The following is a 21,943-nucleotide window of genomic DNA, read 5'->3' as shown; positions in this document are numbered from 1 at the left end:
GTCTCAGAAATATTGTAGAACAGATTCAAAAGTGGCCTGCAGGAAGATGACTGATGTGAAGTGAATTACTTTGATCATACAGTCTCATTATACAGTGCTTCCTGTGAAAAAAGTACCAAAAAATAATAGAAATCAAAATGGCTACCGATCAATCCCCAGGAGGACACCAATCCAACATCCTGTCTGACTGGGATCCACTGACATTTCTCTCTCAACCAGCCTGTTAACTGTTTTTATGAAAATAAAAAAGACTAAAATGAACTCCATTCAATTATGTACTGCATTTCTTTTCCATGTCAATGGGTATAGAACCTAATGTCATGGTACACACACACACACGCAAAAGTTGTAAGCAAGTGTCGATAAGTCACTTTGAGGCACTGTGTCATTTATAAATCGAAGGTTTATTAGTTAATGAACCAAGACTGACATTTATACAAAAAAACAATAAAGTAAGACGTACAGTAGTATTGCACCTTTCTCACATACGTCTTCACACTCTGTACCACCTCACCAGAACTCATCTGCATCTTCATGTGAGAAAGCAACGCTAAAGAGGAATAGAATAATCGTTTATTAGTATTAGTCTATGGATAGGATTGAAAAACACGTTCTTGATAAATTGGTCTAAAAACCAAAATACTGGTATATCAGAGGAGAGGAGGTCCTTTCTTGTGAAGTGAGTCAGGAAACCTCACTGACAGTCTCTCTGCCAGATCTCAAATCTGCCAAACTCTTCTCCTCTCTCACAAGCACTGTGAAATGTTTAGACTTACCTGTCATCTTTCTCATCAGACAAACTCTTGGCCTCAGGGCTCCTGTGTTCTGGCTCCTCTCTACCAGCAGGGCTCTAAAATAACAACACAAATTCAAACACTCCACTGGATACACTCACCTGCTGCTTCAGTTCCACAAGAAAAACAAAGCTTGTCAGCAGATTTGTTGACACCAACAGGTCTTCACAGAAAAGTGTGTGTGAGTGTGTCGCACCTGTACATGCTGACTCCGTCTTTGCTCCATGATCATCTTCATGTACTTCTGGAGTGGATCTTTGTCTGAGGACGGGGCTTTCTCCTCCTGAGGCTCTTCTGCCTCCTTCGGTTCTTCCTGCCCTCCTCTCTCCTCATCTTCCCCCACCTCTTCATACTGCTGCACTTCTTCCAATAGCTAAGAAACAGATAGGTCAATCCATCAATGTTAAGGTCATTTTAGAAGGAGTCTAAAAACTTGGAAATTAATGAATAAATCAATAAAGGTGAATGTCAGCGCAACAGTCTAGTAGTTCATCCCTACCCTTTCTTGCTCCAATCTCTCCAGTTCTCTCAGCTCCCTCTCCTGGGCTTCCTCCTTTTCCCTCCGTCGCTTGTCTTCTCTTTCTCTCCTCTCTCGCTCCCACCTCAGCTCCTCCTCTTCCTCCTCCTGTCTGGCAGGTTCATCCAGAGTTTGTTGAACTTCTACAAATCAAAGTGGGTTCACTTGAGTTAAAAGAATGAGCTGAATCGGTGCTCCCTGCACAGTGGTTTTAAACGGGACTACCATATTGCAGTATAGTGGTGAGTTATCAAACATCAAGTTGGATAAAACATGGCCAGAGTATGGCCATTGCATTGTGGGTGGAGTGACAGATCAATTAGTCTAAAAGTTGGGTGTGCTCTTCTAGGGAGAGGGGATGTGCTCCATTACTAACCCCCCTGCAGCTGAGTCTCTGTGAGGTCCCAAGGGGCCCGAGATGGGGGGACAGTCAGGGGCCCATCAAGGGCCTCCTCCTCAGGGCCTGCCGTGTCCAGGAGCAGCTCTGGAATGTGTCTGGGCTCTGGAGGGTGGGGGGGGAGAGAGAGAGAGTCACAATGAGGCCCTTTATGCTCTGGCCATAAAGCAGTGAGGCCAGGAGGACCAACACAGAATACATAATCAGCTGCCCTTCATCCATTGTGCCGGGCCAGTGAGGCCACTCTGGAGGCCAGTCACACATTCATTAAAACACAGCCATTTGAAAACAGACATAACTGATTTAGTAGTATGTGTTGTTGTTACAGTGATTTATAGATAACCTGTGTAAATGTATGGAAAGAGTAATTCCTGATTAAGGCCACCTTAAACTGATATGCATTACTAGCAGTCATTCTAAATGGGATTCACCAGTAAAAGTATGAGAATGAAGGCAACATATGGGGTTAGGAGGGGCATTTGGTATGGGCAGACATATGGCATACTATATGGTCCGTACCCTCTGTTGGTTGGCACTGATTCAGCACTCAGATTTTAAGATGCTTCTCATAGGTGAAAACATGCCTGGATTTGCAAACACTCCCAAATCTAATATGGATCAGTCAATCTGCAACATCAGATGCAGAAAACCTTGGATGCATCATTTATAATGAAATATGTGAATATTTCAATGCCACTGGTCAACAACACAAGCAAATATCCCAACACCATTCCTGCAGTGCTGAAGGTGCTGCTGCCCCCCCGCCCGCCCCTGCCCTTCCCAAGGTATGATTCCAGTATTACAGCATTACAGTGGGGAAACGCACAGGTGCTGTATGTTTAGGAAGCAAAGCATGCTGGGAGCACAGAGGGCTGTGTCATCTCTGCCTGGCGTCCTATAGAGAAGGCTTCTGCCATCTCAGATATCTCCAAGCCACAGCAGATATTAATAGACTGACTCCAGCATGGCGAACAGCTGCCCACGAATTAAGGTGACATTTTAATCATAATGCCGTTCAATGGTTACGGTCAACAGAGATTATATAGTGGAATGTAATAATACGACTGGAAACAGACACATCAATCATAATTCAGCTTGGTGTTATAGTGCTTTGTATTTTTCACGGTAGAATGGAAAGGTTGACTGGTTATGAAGTAAATCCCACTATTTAAGGACGGGGGACGATGTACAATAAAATGTACGTAGTAGCACATAGTCAACATAATGTGAATTGAAGTACATTAGAGTCATCAGTAGTGAAAAGTATTATGTAAACTAAACCCCATATTGAAGAAAGAGAGATGGATGAGTCATTTTGGTCCAATTTCAAGTACATATTAAAACTGAACACACCCCCAGCACAATATCCCAGGAATATACCCTGCACCTGTTGTGTCATCTGCTGCTTCTCAAAAAGCAAGACGGACACCAACACAAGATAACAAAACTGATCTGGGATTAAGAGTACCTGGCAAAGGCTCTGTGAGATCTTCAATGGTTATCTTCTCAGGCTGAGGGGAAGACTCTGACTCTGAACTGGAGAAGATGATTTGCTGTACCTGTGGTGGACTACAGACAAACAAACAACTGTACCACTGAACTGAATCAATCGTAATATATTGTTATAATGCCCTTCATGTGGTGAACCCTGGTGCTACCTGCATTGGCCTCGTGCGGTGCTCCTGAGCTGAGGGCTGAGAGGTGGGGAGAGATTGGAGGTAAAATCCCCTGCGCACGCCACCTCTCCGTGGAGCAGGGGGAGGGGGGAGAGCTGCCTCTCAGGAGACAGCACAGGAAACGCCACAGACGATACCTCAGCCTCTGAGAATGAGAGGAGGAGCAACTGTTAGCTACAAAATGCAGCAAACGACAGAAGATACAGCTTCAGCACTGTCATATGGGGTTTCAAAACGCTTAAAATGGTAGGGCTTAAAGTGGGAAAAAAGATGGAGATGACAAGATGTCGACTAAAACTCAGTATATGTTATGGACTGACTCAATGAATCACAAGTTATGAATGGGATATAAAATACTAACTATACACCAAGACAAGCATTATTTTGAGCAATGACAATGAATTATTTCCAAAACACATTTTACAGTTTTGGCAGTAAAGCGCTTGGGACATTAAATCCGTTTGAAGTGAAACAACCCACTAAAACAGATTGCACGCTCCTACCTTCCACAGGCTCTGTGTGAAGCTGCCTCCTGGAGAGGGAGAGGGGTGTGGAAGACAGGCGTCTAGGGGGAGAGGAGCTGCCTTCCTGGGGGCGTCTGTCTCCTGAAAACCGGGCCTCACTGAAGTCCAGGGACTGGATGTCCCTTCCACTCCCTGGACCAGGGTACTGATGCTGGGCCTGGTCTTCAGCGAAGGTCACTCTGGGCTGGGGAGAGGTGGGGACTCTAGTACGCTGGGGAGGGGGTTGTCGTTGAGGGGAGAGAGGTCTGTGTGAGACCTGTGGATGCTGGGGTGAGTGGGGCCGAGGGTGGGGGGTGACTTGTTGTCTTTGGGGCGAGCGAGGGCGTTGGTGAGAGATATGTTGCCTCTGAGGTGAGTGAGGGCGGGGTGATACCGGTGCTCGTTGGGTTGAGAGACATCGCGGGGGCAGCATGTGAGACACCGCCCTCTGCTGGTAGTTCCTGTAAGCTTCCTCCAGCGTCTCCGCCTCCTTCTCCAGCTCTCTGATCCTGGCCTTGGCCCCGGCCACCAGCTCAGCGTCAGAGTCTAGGGAGCTGCTCCGCCCCCAGCGAGGCCTGCGCCCTCGAGAGGGCATCACACCTGCTTCACACACATCATCATAACCCGCTGCCCAGGCTCTCAGGACACCTCTGTCCACATAGATATCAGGGGGCACTAGTTTATCAGGACTGAGCTCCAGCACTGAGCGGTCCACTAGGGAGGGCTTAGGGTTACGCAGGACCTCGTTTTCTAGAGCTGCCCACCGCAATCACACAGAACCAAGAGATGAAAGGGGGAAAATAAATGGGGAGAGAAAGAGGAGAAGATGAGGGCAAAGACAAAATACCAACCACCATAAGGAGATAAGATGGAGAAAGTGATTTGTAAACTAAGTCTAAGGGTGCTTGTCAATATCATGAAGTGGATTCCTCTCCTGGTCTCCATTCCTTCATCTGTACTGATCTGAGAACAGCGATTAAGCGAAAGTAGTGTGTCGAAAGCCTACTGTAGGACTTGCTTTCACCTGTTCAACTTTTGAAGATCAGAGCAGATGAAGGAACAGGAATGAAGAGAGTCAGGACAGGCCACTACTGAGATGCAGACTACTACACAAGCTAAGCTACAAAGGCTAGGCTTCATGAAAAATACATAGTTGTGTAGCAGAGCTAGATCCAGAAACTACAATATGCACACATGATTCAGGGTGACTAGCCATGTCAAAAAAAAAAAAAAACACGCCACAAGGACCATGTACCTAGTTGTGTTTGTCGGAGCTGCATCTTGATGTCTTCTGCATGGGTGGTCATCCACTGAGTCCTCTCCTCACATTCTATGAGCTGGGCCTTCAACTGGGCAGAGCGCTCCACCTGGTATACACAGACACAGTCAACAAGAGGTTAATACAGACAGAGAACACCTCCAACAGGTGGACACAGCCAACAAGATGTTACAGACAGAGAAGAAGACCCTGCAACAGGTGCAAGATGACATGCAGGCTCCCAATTGGACCGAAACCCAGATGTAAGGCCTAACTATAACCATGAAGAACTAAACGTCAGGCCAGTTGTGTGTTAAAGAGAAGAAGACGCTCTACTCTCCACATTGTTTCCCACACTATCAGAGAAGCATTGTGTCACTGACCTCATTATGGAGCTGGGCCTGCAGCACCTGTCTGTGGCTGTCAAACTCCTCCTCCGACAGCCTCCTGGCACTCTCCAGCCTCCTCAGCTCCGTCTGTAACGCCAGCTGCTCCACCGACGGCCTGCCCAGATCTACGGGGAGACAATCGGATAGGAGAGTCACAACATCCCGGCTAACAGCTTACACATTAGAGCACTCATTGTACAGTATATCCAATTACCAATCTTTAACTTTTCAACTATGGACAAGTAATAATGGGCTTAGGTTGAGTATTTTTCTTAAAAGCATTGTGACAATGCCCCAGAAATGTCAAGGGAGGTTTTGTGGCAAAAACTTTCATGTCAGGTGAAAATCAGAAGTTATGTGATACGCTCCAGTTAATCTCCTCAGCTAGCTACAGTACATTGGTTTGGCTGAGATGGTGCTGGGAGGTTGACATTATCGAGCACATGGTACTAGCCTAACTCTGTGGTTAATGAAGCCTACTGTTAGTAAGAAAGAGAGAGGAGGGGAGGGGGGGGGAGAAAGAGAGCGGCCCATTGGTCCCCCGTCCACCCTTCTCCTCTGACAGGAAGAGCATTGTGTCCCTCAGAGAGGGATGAAGCATGGGCCCTCTGTCCCTCCTCCCCTCCGTCGCTTGGCCCCATCCACCCCCACATCCCCCCTGCTTTCACTTCACAGAGCCGTCTGTAAAGCCACAAACACTGCAGAGAGGCCCCGCATTGACAGTCATCTAGAGCACATCCAAAAAGACTTTGCCACAGTGCCAAGACCAGTTGGGCAGAGTAGACTGAATAGTTCCCACTACAGTGTCTATACAGACTCCACACAGCCAAAAACAACATACTGTATCCTCTCTGGGTTGGAAAAGAATTTCATGCATTATTTGTATATTTCTCAACACATTCCATTTGACCAGAAAATAGAGAGCATCTCTAAACTATGTAACCTCTGAACTAGCGAAAGTGATAAAACAAACGTTTCCCACTTAGAGAAAAGTACTAGTCAGAGAGAGATGCTAGAGGGTAAAATGGAAGCAAAAAGGAAAGGAAAATGTCACTGGTTGCCCACACGCCCAGACTGAGCCCACCTATGCAAAACTGAAAGAAGAAGGCAGTAGCCTATCTCATCTGGTAAGGCCATCGTTCCTCACCTGCCCGCAGGCGCTGGTTCTCCTCCTGAGCTTCCTCCAGCTGTTTCTTCAGCAGCCTGAACTGGGCCTGCTGCTCCACCCTCTCTCGCCTCAGGGTGGGGTAGTCATTCATGGTCTCCAGCCTCTCTCTCAGCAGCTCATTCTGCTGCGTTAGCAGAGAGAACTGAGACTGGGACGTGTCCAGCTCCATCTAAATGACAGAGAGTAGCATGCATACAGTAAGGGCCAAATCAGTATGTGAAAATGTTATGTCTGTGGATCTCATGTTATGTCTCAGTTGTACACATGAACTTAGTCAGCTTAAAACTGTGAACCATCTGATGACAATCTGTCTAAGGACAATCCTACAAAGCAGGGCCACTCTCTGCATTACAGTATCATTGGTTGCCAAGTTTACCTGCAATTGTCTCAACTCCGCACAAGCTCTGCGGTGTTCCTCTAGCTTGGCATCGATTGCAGCCGACTCCTTCTGCATACGAATAGTCTCCACTGAGAGAAAAGGAATGGGCGATGATAAGACATTCGTATAAAATGATACAAAGCACAACAGTTAATACATTGTTTATAATGAAGGCCTACAGGAAAAACACAGACCTTTGGTTCTTTTCTCATTCTCTGTGAGTGTTTCGGTCCTTTTGATGTACTCTTCATTCAACTCAAGCTGATATCTGATAGAGAGAAATACCAAATAATCACTAAGGTTATTTATACGAGGAAAGCATTGACATAAACAACATGGAATAATTACTGACAGTAACATAAATGCCATAGGCCTACATGTTAGTAATATAAGACAGTAATGTAACATATTATAAACTGGGTGTTTCGAGCCCTGAACGCTGATTGGCTGACAGCCATGGTATATCAGACCGTATACCACGGGTATGACAAAACATTTATTTTTACTGCTCTAATTGCGTTGATAACCAGTTTATAATAGCAATAAGGCACCTCAGGGGTTTGTGATATATGGCCAATATACCACGGCTAAGGGCTGTGTCCAAGCACTCCGCGATGCGTCATACATAAGAACAGCCCTTAGCTGTGGTATATTGGCCATATACCCCACCTCCTCGGGCCTTATTGCTTAAATACAGCGTGACGGTAACATAATAGTTTCCTGAAGTGTTGCACTGCTTAGCGTACATCAAACTTCTTATACTTAGACTGTAACATGCAAATGAGCCACCTATCTCAAAACCATGACATGATAGTGCACGACAGTGCATTATGAGACTGGCACTGGGTAGATGCTCTATTCAAGAAGCCATGCATCTGGACTGCTTGTTGCACAGCCTCTGTGCCCAGTCCTCGTGCATGTTACACTAATGCTAACTGACAGCTGGCTATACTAGCCAGATTTACGATCTAAAAATAAGTACCTTGTGGTTGTAGGGTTTAAGAGGTGATAGATGTGGTGAGAGTCAAACTTATTAGCATTCAAAGCTACTTAGCCCAATTTTCAAGGCTGTACAATACACTGTACAGTATCATCCCTGCAATCCCTTTTATCAACTGAATCAGAAGGTGAATTAATTGTCCTTGATGAACTGGATCCAAGCACACAATACATCAACAAAATATGCATAGAGGATATGATGGTGAACGTCAGAATACTCATATTTTTGCTCTACACAAGAGTGCCACCTTCTGGATGCAGAGAGAATATATGTCATGGAATGATGAGGCCTTCTATGTGCTGGGAGGTGAAGGGAAATCCAACCGATAGAGCAGGTAACTATTATCTAAAAAAAGTACAGAACAGTCCAAGTAGGCTACATTTTGCAAAATGACATCATAATACCTTGAAAGCTCATTCTTCAGCTTTTGGTCATAGGTGTCCTCCGTCATCTTCACTGCAAACTCTCTTCTTCTCAGCAGGTCCTCCATGGTCTTGGTCTTGTCTTCCTGTATTTTGCAAGTCCTGTGGTGAATACGCATTCTGTGAGTAACATGCTAAACCAACCCTGATAACCCCAGTATGACAATGATTCAGCATGAGTACGGCAATATGACTTCATCTTACTTTTCAAAAGCCTCCATCCTTAACCTCAGCTCAGCTTCTCTATTCCGCACAGTTTCTATTTCTTTCAACACAGCTTGTCTCTGCATATAGACGTCTTTCTCCTCAATCTGAAAAACACAAATGAAATACAAAGTAATCCATAACATCACATAACCACACAACACCGAAAGCAAAAAGTTTAAGAAAATAGAACGACCCAAGTAGAACATGAATTGGCCACTGAATCTATGATTGGAGAACTGAGTATCAAGTACCTCTTGTTGTTTCTGTAATCGATCGATGGCGTTCTTCTCCCTATTGATCAATGTCTCTGACTTCATCTTATAAGTCCTCTCCATGTCCTGCCTCAGCTGCAAAATCTCTTTGCGAGATTTATCTTTTTCCTCCATCTTCACTTTGGCTATTTCCACATCTTTATAATGTTGCAGCTGAAGAAGCAAAAAGCACCACGTTTCTCAATATAAACATTTCCAACACTAGAACATCAGAATGCATAAAGAGGCGTTGAGAAACAGAGTCATACCTTTGCATTCATTTCTGCTTGAACCTGTGCTTCAACTTCTTTTCGATATGCAGCAAGCTTAGATTCATAGGACACCCACTTGTCCCCTTTGTAGCGGAGAGCTTCATACTCCTCATCGATCATTTTCATCTTGTCAACTGCACACACAAAATGTCCATTATTTAGTTATTAAATGTATGTCAAGCAGTATTTTACTGTAATACTTGGTTAATTTGAGAGTGCTTCATACATACCAAGAGATTCTCTATAAGCTGGCATAGTGGTGGTCTGAGTCTCAGCATCACATCGTTCTCCATGCAGATGATGGTCTGTTAATTCTATCAGGAGACTCATCAGGAAACCTGGAAGAGACATCAATAAGGGACATGACAGGATGCTCGAGCTGACAACAGGGGGCTTGGAATATGAAAGTAAACATCACGCAACATGCAACATACCCTTATTATCTTTCTGTGTGCTTGATGCCTGTTGAAAAAAATATTAATAACCATCATTCACATCATAGGTACAAATTATTATCATTTTGTATGATTTTTCCAAGATGTTGTCATTACCAGAGATTTGTAAAGGGGTGACGGCGGGCTGATTTTCATGAGTTGAAGAAGGTCTCTTGAAGTGAAAATCTGGCAGGGTGTAGATGAGAGCATAGTCAACAAAGAGTATACTGTAAAGGAAGAAGCTGAGAGTTCAGCACCAGCAAAGCTGACCACACATTACTGGAGTGGGGTCATTCAGAGCTCCAACATAATACAATGCATTGTACAGGACCAAACATAAAGTACTGCGTAGTGATGGTGGGAAAGAAATCGATAGTTACATATCAGGACCTTATTTTTGACGATATATCGTATCATTTTGACAATATCGCAATATTATTTTTGCGCTAGTTGGCTGTACCTGCACCAAAATGTCATAGCTTGTTCTCCATCTTTTTTAACATAGGGAGCCAATTTGTTTTCAGCACTTTTATTTCCATGACTGATCATAACCTTTGTTTCATGGCTTTCTTTTGTCCCTCTGCTGCAGACATATAGTGAGCAATATGTTTGGAACATTGAATCGCAATAAAATCACAGTATTGAATCACAATACATATCGTATCGGTATCATGATAATATTTTATCGTTGATGTCCCTGGCAATTCCCAGCCCTAGTACTGTGTTACTGCTCCAAAGCATAAGTGCAAGTGCTCACCTTATCTTTGCCCATGCCACATTCAGGGTAGAACACAGACAGGGTGTACTCATACCCAGAATTCCTCAGATGATCTACCACCAGACTGTTAGAAGCAGTGACCAGGACAGAGTCTGACTTCATAGGGACTGGCCTGGGAACAGTTTCTCCACTCAAGATGGGGTGCTTCAATTCATGGATCAACTGATTACGAAGCTGCGTCTGGAACAAGGAAATAACGTTTGACAAAGGGGGAAACAATGGTCTTTGGTAGTAAAATACTAAATACTAATGTAAATACTTACTTTAAGTGTGTCAAGCACTCCTCGATTCTTAAAGGTTTGGTAAAGCCTCTTCCTCAGCTCATCTGGGGATAAAGCCTCCTCCTTGGCAACAGACATGTTGACCTCAGTTGGGGAACAGAGGATCAATCAACGAATACTTGCTAGCTGGTTTTTCTTGCTGGAGACAAATACCAAATTCTCTGTAACGCGACTAACATGTATATAGCTAGTGTTTATGGCACTTATTTCAACGTATTCGGGTTTAAATGACCTGCTTAGTAACCAACGGCGTCCTCTCCAAGTGCCCACAGCTTTGAATTCAACGAACTGGCATGTTATCGTTCTAGTTCCGGTCGCACAGTTATGATGCATATATTATGTATTTGAAATCAGAAATAAAAACAAATACATTAGTCAACTAACAGATATATTATTACATATGCATACATCAAATGTAATATAAGGTATACAAAATTACAAAATCGCCTTGTTATTGCAAATTTATTTTATATTCAACTTTTTCATGTCGTTATCAAACAGCGACGTTATCCCCGTAAAGGAGAGGCTCGTTTTTAACAGGTAAACAAACATTTGATTTATCAAATTAAAACCATTGCTTTAGAGGTCAAATGCATGTACCTATGGGATCTTTATGAAAATTAAGACTTTTGTAGTTTGCTTCAATGTGTTTAGCTTGACGATAATCACGTATTTGCAGCACGATAGCTACATTAAGGTTAGCTACAAGCTAATTTAGCTAGCTAGTTAAGGATTTAAGTCCAGTGTCCATATTACTACTATCCAATAATGTATATATTTCTGTTCACACAGAACATTGCAGGTTGCTGGAAAGAAACATGTCTGGGAGTTTCTATTTTGTCATGGTTGGGCATCATGATAATCCTGTCTTTGAAATGGAATTCTTGCCTGCTGGTAAAGCTGAGTCAAAGGAAAGTGTCTTTATGGTATCCTCAACATCATATATATATATATATATATATATATATATATATATATATATATATATATATATATATATATATATATATATATATAGGCCTATGTTCCTGGTAACTGTCTAAAGGGGCAGCTAGCCTATATAACTGTGTATTGATTTTATTTTATATTATAGATATTGGTCTACATCCAGTAAAAAGAAGAGGCTACTGTAATGCCCACTCGATTACCATTCTGTCTCTTCTATGTAAACAGGATGACCACCGGCATCTAAACCAGTTCATTGCACATGCAGCCCTCGACTTGGTGGATGAAAACATGTGGCTGTCTAACAACATGTACCTGAAAACTGTGGACAAGTTCAACGAGTGGTTCGTCTCTGCCTTTGTCACTGCAGGACATATCCTTTTCTAGCTATTACCCAATACCTACAGGTAAGTAAGTAGCCTTGTCCAAGCCAGAACAGTCCATAGGGCAGGAGCATATCTCCTGTTTCTGTAGCTTGTGGCAGCTTGATGTACAATTGAACTCTGCATAGGACGCTAGCCTATCACAGGGACATATCCCCAATCTTGAGTGCTGAGTGCCAGGCAGAGAAGCATCGGGTCCTGTTTTTTTTTGTCTTTGGGATCTGGTAATGAAGTGTGGCTGTTCAGCAAGTTGAGGAGACTTAATTACTTGGTGTTACCTTAGATTGTAAACTGTCATGGTCAAAACATATTGATTCAATGGTTGTAAAGATGGGGAGAGGTCGGTCTGTGATAAAGAGATGCTCTGCTTTTTTGACACAACAGTCCACAAAGCAAGTCATGTAGGCTCTAGTTTTATCTTATCTTGATTATTGTTCAGTCATATGGTCAAGTGCTGCAAAGAAGGACCTAGTTAAGCTGCAGCTGGTCCAGAACAGAGCGGCACGTTTTGCTCTTCATTGTAATCAGAGGGCTAATATCAATACTATGCATGCCAGTCTCTCTTGGCTAAGAGTTGAGGAAAAACTGACTGCATCATTTCTTATTTTTATAAGAAATATTAATGTGTTGGAAATTCCAAATAGTTTGCATAGACAACTTACACACAGCACTGACACACACACTTACCCCAACATACATGCCACCAGGTGTCTTTTCACAGTCCCCAGGTCCAGAACAAATTCAAGCAAACATACAGTATTATACAGAGCCATTATTGCATGGAACTCCCTTCCATCTCATAAAGCGAAAGTGAACAGCAAACCTGTTTTAATAATTAAAAAAATTAAATAAAGCAACACCTCACGGCACAACGCCTCTCCCCCATGTGACCAACGTTTTGTGTGTATGTATTGACATGTATGTGTAACTGATAGATGCACACACATGTAAATGTCTCCTGAGTGGCGCAGTGGTCTAAGGCACTGCATCGCAGTGCTAGCTGTGCCACTAGAGATCCTGGTTCGAATCCAGGCTCTGTCGCAGCCGGCCGTGACCGGGAGACTCATGGGCGGCACACAATTGGCCCAGTGTCGTCCAGGGTAGGGGAGGGAATGGCTGGCAGGGATGTAGCTCAGTTGATAGAGCATGGCATTTGCAACGCCAGGGTTGTGGGTTCGATTCCCACGGGGGGCCAGTATGAAAAATATATATATATATATATGTATTCACTAACTGTAAGTCGCTCTGGATAAGAGCGTCTGCTAAAATGTAAATGTAAATGTTTTTAAATGTATGTAATTTGTAAAGTATTTTGTCTGTAATGTATTTTTCGCTATGTGTCGGACCCCAGTAAGACTAGCTGTCGCCGTTGGCATGGGGATCCTAATAAAATCAAGACTCGACTGGGGATTGAACCTTCAACCTTCCAATCTCAGGGCGGACACCAACCACAAGGCCACAGAGACCTATATAGCCCTCTGGAAACATTGCAACAAAACATAAATATTATGTCTACAGTGTTGAATTCAACAAATCATCATTGTTACTAAGGGCCCAGACAAATAATTAGTGTGTGTGTGTTCCATTTTTCCCTTAACCATCTCCATCACATATGAGATTCATCATGCTTCATGATGTACGACAAGAAGATGGAATCAAAAACTTCTTCAATGACGTGTATGATTTATACATTAAGGTGAGTTATCCTTTCTATATACAGTATGTTCATGTATAATTAATATTCTGATGATTTATTCTTGTTCATTATTCTGTGCTCTTTACCAGTTTGCAATGAATCCTTTCTATGAAACCAATGCTCCAATCCGGTCGACGGCATTTGACAGGAAAGTACAGTTCCTTGGAAAGAAGCACCTCTTGAGCTGATGAACTAACCTAGACAACATGGTTGTGTAGCTTTTTTAATTTCTTAATTGTGTGCAGTTTCCATTTGAAATATGTTTTAAGACAGACATAATATACAACTAATTTGTCTATGATCACCTGTTGTATGTTTGATAAATTCAGTATGTATTACTGATACTTCCCAACCAATGTATAAAAGCTATTGTAAGCATGGAACATTGTTGCATAACGAATGGATGGTACACTGTATATACAAAAGTATGTGGACACCCCTTCAAATTTATGGATTCGGCAATTTCAGCCACACCCGTTGCTGACAGGTGTATAAAATCGAGCACACCACCATGCAATCTCCATAGACAAACATTTGCAGTAGAATGGCCTTACTGAAGAGCTCAGTGACTTTCAACGTGGCGCCGTCATAGGATGCCACCTTTCCAACAAGTCAGTTTATCAAATTTCTGCCCTGCTGCCCCGGTCAACTGTAAGTGCTGTTATTGTGAAGTGGAAACGTCTAGGAGCAACAACGGCTCAGCCGCGAAGTGGTAGGCCACACAAGCTCACAGAAAGGGAAGGCAGAGTGCTGAAGCGCATAAATATTGTCTCCTCGGTTGCAACATTCACAACTGAGTTCCAAACTGCCTCTGAAAGCAACGTCCGCACAATAACTGTTCATCGGGAGCTTCATGAAATGGGTTTCCATGGCTGAGCAGCCGCACACAAGCCTAAGATCACCATGCGCAATGCCAAGTGTTGGCTGGAGTGGTGTAAAGCTCGCCACCATTGGATTCTGGAGCAGTGGAAACACCTTCTCTGGAGTGATGAATCACGCTTCACCATCTGGCAGTCTGACTGACGAATCTGGGTTTGGCATTGTGCCAACTGTAAAGTTTGGAGGAGGAATAACGGTCTGGGGCTGTTTTTCATGGTTTGGGCTAGGTCCCTTAGTTCCAGTGAAGGAAAATCTTAACGCTACATCATACAATGACATTCTAGATGATTTTGTGCTTCCAACTTTGTGGCAACAGTTTGGGGAAGGCCCTTTCCTGTTTCAGCATGACAATGCCCCTGTGCACAAAGCGAGGTCCATACAGAAATGGTTTGTCGAGATTGGTGTGGAAGAACTTGACTGGCCTGCACAGAGCCCTGACCTCAACCCCATCAAACACCTTTGGGATGAATTGGAACGCCGACTGTGAGCCAGACCTAATCGCCCAACATCCGTGCCCGACCTCACTAATGCTCTTGTGGCTGAATGCAAGTTAAAAAAAAAAAAGATTTTTAAAAAATGTCCCCGCAGCAATGTTCCAACATCTAGTGGAAAGCCTTCCCAGAAGATTGGAGGCTGTTATAGCAGCAAAGGGGGGACCAACTCCATATTAATGCCCATGATTTTGGAATGAAATGTTCGACGAGCAGGTGTCCACATACTTTTGGTCATGTATGTGTGAGTGCCACCAGCATTGTTTCCTAGTTTGATAATAATGACACGGTTTGTATGAGCTTTTATCTGACCTTGAATGAGCTTGTTAAATACTAGCCCATTCAATAGACGGTAATGTTAAACATTATGCTGTCTTCCACCTTAGGGGAATTCTCTGACGCTGCCCAAATGCTCTGTCTAAATGCAACTACGCCCTGCACACAATAGTTTTGGAAACATTTGCAACCTAACTTTCATATAAGCGAGAAATCATTTTTCAAATACAAAACATACAATGAATGTACGCAGTTTAGGAAAGTTGCACCCGGCTGTATTTTGAGAAACACTGGAAATGTGGAATGGCATGTGTCGTAGCCGGCTGCAACTTTGCTAAACTGCGCAAAGTAAGTGTACCTTTTGTATTTGAAAGAATATTTCTTGCTTGTATGAAAGTTAAGTTCCAAAGGTTTCCAAAACCGCATTGCAAGTGAAGCGTATTTGCGTTTAGACAGAGTGTCGGGATTGTAGTTCACATGGAGGCAGCAGTGGTCCGTACCATTAACTGAAAACCCAAAAGGGGGGCTGGCTATACTTCTCGAGAGCTAGTTAAAAATATGTATATTTGGCTGAGTTTACACAGGCAGCCCAATTCTGATCTTTTGCCCAATTATTGGCAAAATATCTGATCTGATTGGTCAAAAGACCCATTATTGGCAAAATATCACATTTAGGCTGCACGTGTAAACTAAGCCATTCATTCCTGAGGTTTATGAAATGCTCTATGACTCACTGTCCAGTTTCTCTGATTAAATACTCTTTCCTTAACATAATTTTGGGATTTCTTCTGGTGACCTTGTTCCAAATAATTCACTGGTTTACATGTTTGTGCCGTACAAGGTAATATTGATTCACTAATCAATGGGTATGTAAGTTACCGATAGACACACACTCACATTCTGCTAAACTGAAATCGCATGACAATTGACTGAGGGAATGGTCTGCCTGTAATGGGTCCTTTATGAATGCAACAATCATACCAAACATTTCTCAATGACTTCCTGCTGAAGTCTTACTCTAACTGATATCTTTATATTTTCTGAAGTGTATGTTTTCATAATGTAGTTTTCTTTCATAGTGGGGATGAAATACAAACATGTTTTCAGGGGAAATGATTCATTCATGGACAGTTTATTCAAATAACATTTTCCATTCAACTTGCATTCCAATCATTCTGGACAACACTGCTGCAGCTAAATAATATGAAAGATGATCAAAAACAAATGTTCTCAGCACACTACCTAAATTAGATGAAATATAAACAAGGGATTTGTGATAATGTACAATACTGTAAAATCAATAAGCAATAACTGTTGAAATCCAAAGTCTTAGTATCAAAACTATACTAGTAAGGAAGAAAATGAAATTGATCTCCATGAATGTAAATAAAATGCATGTAAGATTAGATGTCCATAGAAAAACTGGCAACGGTTTTTGCTGACGACATGACGGTGGTAGGCCTGATCACCGACGATGATGAGACCGCCTATAAAGAGGTCAGTGACCTGGTAGTGTGGTGCCAGAACAACAACCTTGCCCTCAACGTCAGAAAGATAAAGAAGCTGATCGTGGACTACAGGAAACGGAGGGGTGAGCATGCCCCCATCCACATCGACGGGGCTGTAGTGGAGTGGGTTGAGAGCTTCAAGTTCCTTGGTGTCCACATCACTAAGGAATTAACATGGTCCACACACACCAACACAGGTCGTGAAGGCAAAACAACGCCTCGTTCTCCTCAAGAGGCTGAAAAGATTTGGCATGGGCCTTCAGATCCTCAAAGTTCTACAGCTGCACTAACTCTTTTGACTCATCACATACACTGCTGCTACTGTTTTATCTATCCTGTTGCCTAGTCACTTTATGTACATATCTACCTCAATTACTTCGTACCCCTGCACATCGACTCGGTACTGGTACCCCGTGTATATAGCCAAGTTATCGTTACTCGTGTATTTATTCCTTGTCTTATTAGTTTTCTATATTTTTCTCTGCATTGTTAGGAAGAGCCCATAAGTAAGCATTTCACTGTTTACGAAGCATGTGACAAATACAATTTGAGGTACATACAGTATTTTAACTTGTTCAATCATATCCACCTACTTATCACCCATCTTTTAATTACAATTAGCCAAGTTATTGGATCACTGAAATTCTGGTATGATAAAAAAAACTATTCTTTACAAACTATTAGTGGTAGTGAGCATAATATGTCATGCAGGACATACACATAGGATACCAACTCAACTATTTATTGAACATTCCTTATCTCTTGTCGTTCTGTGCAGGTGTTAAAACATGGAGTCCATTACATAATGATAACTTATTAATTACGGTATGTTCAGAACAAATATTGCAAGGCCAGCAAGTTATATAGAATTCTCAGCTACCAGCACCTCTAATAAACAGTAAGAAATCACAAATGCCTTAATTTCTGCTTATATTTCTCCCTCTGTACAATAAAGTAGTGACAGTAGACCATAAACTTCATCAAATAAAAATACTTCATAAATTACTCTGCTTTGTATCAACATTGATGTTATAAATATGAATATATTATGTATATTCCTAATCCCATTCAGGTCAGTTGATTAAAGTGACTTGCTTTTAAAGTATCACATTTGGGGTCATATCTCTGGATAAGGTCCTCAATACATTTTGAATGGAATCAAATATATTTTCACTGTTAAGGCAGCTCATCTCAACCTTGGTTTCAGTCACAGTGTAAGAAACACTTTCTACAAAAAAAGGGTACTTTGAGTGTGTAACATGAATTGGAAATGAAACTTTGTAAATATATATGTTGTAATAATATAATGTAATGTTTTAAGATATATATCAATCAAAGATGGCACAGATTGAAATTATAATAATACCCTTCTTCAGTACCCTCTTTACATCAATGAGTCCAGAGACCAACATACCCAGTGGATTATCATCCACTGACACTAGCCAGTACTTGCATACAGTATTTGAGAGAGCATGAGTGTTGATAAGCCTGTGTGTGTCTTCCTAGCTCCAGTTCTTTATAGGTTGTAGGCCCTACATTATATCAACAGCAGGAAGCACTGGAGCGGGGCTTTCTGTGGAGGTTAACTGTGTCTGTGGGGATGAGGTGGTCTGCCCTTTCCTCCATGGCTAGCACATTCCGCACCGCCTCCTCAAAGGCTATAGCTACGTTGGTGGAATCCTTGGCACTGGTCTCATAGTAAGGGTGATTGCCGTTATCCCGACACCACTGTTGAGCATCCTCAGTAGACACCTGCCTCTCCGTCACATCCACCTTGTTCCCCAGCACCACGAAGGGGAACTTCTCGGGCTCCTTGACGTCGGCGTAGTAGATGAACTCCTTCTTCCAGTTGGCCAGGTTGTGGAAGCTCTGGTTGTCGTCCACGCTGAAGGTGAGCAGGCAGCAGTCGGAGCCGCGGTAGAAGGGAGTCCTGAGGCTGCGGAAACGCTCCTGTCCAGCCGTGTCCCAGATCTGCATGGTGACCAGACGGCTGTCTACCTCCAGGTCCTTGTTGAGGAACTCCACGCCGATGGTGTGGAAGAGGTGCGTATCAAACTTGTTGGTGACGTAGCGGTTCATGAGGGAGCTCTTCCCCACTCCTCCATCTCCCAGCAGGATGACTTTCAGCAGGGATGACTTAGCGGTCATGGCTCTTAAATGACAGTGGACTCTTCCTCTGGAGAATAGGACCTGGGGGACAGCAATGTGTAACTAACAACTGTAGCAAAATAGCCTTCAAGTTTCTCAAACCTGTTTTTCCACCTAAAGAGTATATGTCTAGGCGCTACTTACCTTTACTGCTCAGTGTAGATATTCTGAAACCTATGGAAAACACTTGCATGTTAGCAGTTTATCTTACAGCAATTCAACACTAGTCAAAAATCCCCACACAAATTGGGAGAAGGGGAATGTGGTTAACCTTGCCGGAAGAGACTTGACTTACCCGTGAGTTAGTGAAGCCTCCTACGGTCTCTGCTGGCCCGGATCAAGTGTTACAGACGGTGGCCGGGTCCTTAGTCACGTGTCGGTCATTATAATGTGAAGAGTAGTCAACATTAAACCAGCTGGAATGAAATATTAGCAAGCAATGTGTTGACTGAACCTTCAAGTATAACTACATAACATAAACATTCAGTGCAGTGACTGCACAGCTGTCTGTATTACCGGCCCTTTTACAAAAGATACTGATAACGTTACATAGCTAAACTGACATGTCATTACTACTGTTAGCTAACAGTAGCTAACAAGTGAAATTGCTAAATAGTTAGCTAGCTAACGTTAGTTCGTCTTGTATAGCTAGCTAGCTAAACAGCTAGGTAATTATGATACGGGAAAAAATCATGGTGAAATATTGTTTGTAACTAACTTATAACAAATAGGGCACAACGCCCTCACAACAGTCTGAAGTTGGATGACAATCAATATTTAGCTAGCTTTGTTATGCTAGTTAGCCTAGCTAGCCATCAAGCCTGCTGAAAACTATTTAGCTAACGTTAGCTAGCTAGCTAAACCTTCAGACACTTAGTTACCTTACGGTTGGCAAGTTTTGAAGAACACATCCGAGGACTGTGATGGTTGATAGCTTTTTTCTAGTTGTCTATTGTTTGGCTTCGATGGCAGTTAGCTAACTAGCTGGCTCTCACTCGATCAACACTGATGGCTGCGTCGGCGGCCTAGCCTCTGTTTCCACTCATGTGACCTAAGAAGTCTCGAGCTTTTTACAGTACTGTCAAATATTCTCGAGTCTCATCACTCAGTTTGCAATTGCAGATTATTTATAATAAAAAGCCATTTTAAACAAATACAACTATACTGGTGACTGTTTTAACCATAGAGATTGATAGAGGACTCATCTTTGTATCTGTGCCATTATAGCGTCTATGACAGCAATGAGGCTATCTCCATGTTAAAGTAATTGACATTTTAGTCATTTTAGCAGATGCTCTTATCCAGAGCGATTTACAGTTAGTGAGTGCATACAGTTTTCTTCTTTACCATTGGCTAATCCTTCCTGATGACCCAGTTGGACATGACTCCAACAGGGTCACCAGGTGGGATCTGCCAATAAAGTTGGAAGTCCCAGCCATTTGGCTGTATTAAAGTGGTGGAAGCCCTCAATGCAAGGGGCCCGGGTTCCTAGAAGCACGGTTTCGGCTGCTACAGTTTTGCTTAGGTACTGCTGTTTAACTGACGCCCGGCCCAGAAATACAATTTCCATACATGCCCACATAGAGAAGTCAGATTAGAATATTCCTAATAAGACACTTTAGTCAATACCTTTGTGCACAAAACATCCATTGAATTATTCAAATAATTGTTGCGGAGGACACATTTTTTTTCTTCACTCCCAGCCGAAGATATTAACATTTTATATTCATCCAATGTCTGCCATGTTTTTAGATGACATGATGACTTCTTCGCTGCTCCCGCTGCTCCCTGTGCGCACTGAGTGCTACCCGGATATAGACGGTCCATGAATCGGCTTATGCAAACGTGAGTAGATTACCTTGAAAACATCTTGGACGAGGTCTCCAGTTCTTATTATATCTCAGTGCCTCAATGGCGCTGCCCATGCTAAAATAGCCTTTTGGCCGCTAGAGGCCTCTATCATTTTCTATGGTTTTAGACAGTAAATAGCTAGCTAGCTGCAGTATTCAATCAACACCACTTCGGATTCTTACAGAAACAGAGCCACCAGAGGGCGACAAAACACATGGTAGATAGGACTAGACCAGACTACCAACATCTAGCTGCTTTTTGCATAATCTTTGACCGGTGACCAGAGGACAGACGAAGTTAAATATAAAGCATTAGCCTGGCATGGACTAAGATACAGAATAATATTATAGAATAGAATGCAGTATATACATATGAAATGAGTAGTGCAAGATATGTAAACATTATTAAAGTGACTAGTGTTCCATTTCGTAAAGTGGCCAGTGATTTCAATAGGCAGCAGCAGCCTATAATGTGCTAGTGATGGCTATTTAACAGTCTGATGGCCTTGAGATAGAAGATGTTTTTCATTCTCTCGGTCCCAGCTTTGATGCACCTGTACTGACCTCGCCTTCTGGATGATAGCGGGGTGAACAGGCAGTGGCTCGGGTGGTTGATGTCCTTGATGATCTTTTTGGCCTTCCTGCTGTATGTGTCTTGGAGAGCGGGTAGTTTGCCCCCGGTAATGCGTTCGGCAGACCGCACCACCCTCTGGAGAGCCCTGCGGTTGTGGGCGGTGCAGTTGCCGTACCAGGCGGTGATATAGCCTGACAGGATGCTCTCAATTGTGCATCTGTAAAAGTTTGTGAGGGTTTTAGGTGCCAAGCCGAATTTCTTCAGCCTCCTGAGGTTGAAGAGGCTCTGTTGCGCCTTCTTCACCACACTGTCTGCGTGGGTGGACCATTTCAGTTTGTTAGTGATGTGTACGCCAACTCCCTGCTATATCGCACAGTTCTGGCTTGATCTGATTTATCTCTAGAGAAACTGCATCCAGCTCACAGATTTTTTTTAAAGAAATGGAATTAAAATAATTGAACCGTCAT

The 21,943-nt window shown here is 42.9% G+C and overlaps 3 protein-coding genes across 4 annotated transcripts; 1 reads left to right on the top strand and 2 right to left on the bottom strand.

The window, feature by feature from the left end:
- Positions 1 to 383: 383 nt before the first annotated feature.
- Positions 384 to 11,027, bottom strand: ofd1 (OFD1 centriole and centriolar satellite protein). The gene is made up of 22 exons (XM_084161689.1): positions 10,709 to 11,027; positions 10,425 to 10,625; positions 9,785 to 9,853; positions 9,668 to 9,695; positions 9,464 to 9,571; positions 9,231 to 9,367; positions 8,962 to 9,135; positions 8,708 to 8,814; positions 8,486 to 8,605; positions 7,276 to 7,349; positions 7,079 to 7,170; positions 6,682 to 6,871; positions 5,529 to 5,659; positions 5,143 to 5,254; positions 3,888 to 4,643; positions 3,367 to 3,529; positions 3,177 to 3,277; positions 1,688 to 1,813; positions 1,294 to 1,454; positions 991 to 1,167; positions 777 to 850; positions 384 to 550 (listed from the first exon to the last, which is right to left on the bottom strand). Exons 1-22 carry the CDS (start codon positions 10,802 to 10,804, stop codon positions 511 to 513), a joined length of 3,237 nt encoding a protein of 1,078 aa, XP_084017815.1. The 5' UTR covers positions 10,805 to 11,027; the 3' UTR covers positions 384 to 510.
- Positions 11,028 to 11,185: 158 nt separating this feature from the next.
- LOC311129926 (trafficking protein particle complex subunit 2-like) lies at positions 11,186 to 16,163 on the top strand. The gene is made up of 5 exons (XM_084162479.1): positions 11,186 to 11,266; positions 11,519 to 11,637; positions 11,900 to 12,044; positions 13,659 to 13,750; positions 13,840 to 16,163. Exons 2-5 carry the CDS (start codon positions 11,545 to 11,547, stop codon positions 13,936 to 13,938), a joined length of 429 nt encoding a protein of 142 aa, XP_084018605.1. The 5' UTR covers positions 11,186 to 11,266; positions 11,519 to 11,544; the 3' UTR covers positions 13,939 to 16,163.
- Positions 16,164 to 16,512: 349 nt separating this feature from the next.
- LOC311129925 (ras-related protein Rab-9A-like) lies at positions 16,513 to 20,068 on the bottom strand. 2 transcript variants are annotated; one of them, XM_084162477.1, is made up of 4 exons: positions 19,934 to 20,068; positions 19,348 to 19,468; positions 19,197 to 19,226; positions 16,513 to 19,094 (listed from the first exon to the last, which is right to left on the bottom strand). In XM_084162477.1, the coding sequence occupies exon 4, from the start codon at positions 19,050 to 19,052 to the stop codon at positions 18,447 to 18,449; it is 606 nt and encodes a 201-aa protein (XP_084018603.1). In that variant the 5' UTR covers positions 19,053 to 19,094; positions 19,197 to 19,226; positions 19,348 to 19,468; positions 19,934 to 20,068; the 3' UTR covers positions 16,513 to 18,446. The 2 variants fall into 2 exon arrangements, with proteins under 2 accessions (XP_084018603.1, XP_084018604.1); XM_084162478.1 differs by having other exon boundaries at positions 19,348 to 19,416.
- Positions 20,069 to 21,943: the final 1,875 nt, after the last annotated feature.

This window comes from Coregonus lavaretus (genome assembly GCF_964263955.1).
Source record: "Coregonus lavaretus genome assembly, chromosome: 5".
Taxonomy (NCBI): Eukaryota; Metazoa; Chordata; class Actinopteri; order Salmoniformes; family Salmonidae; genus Coregonus; species Coregonus lavaretus.
Note: the sequence above shows the minus strand (reverse complement) of the source record. Positions and strands in the feature narration are given on the sequence as shown.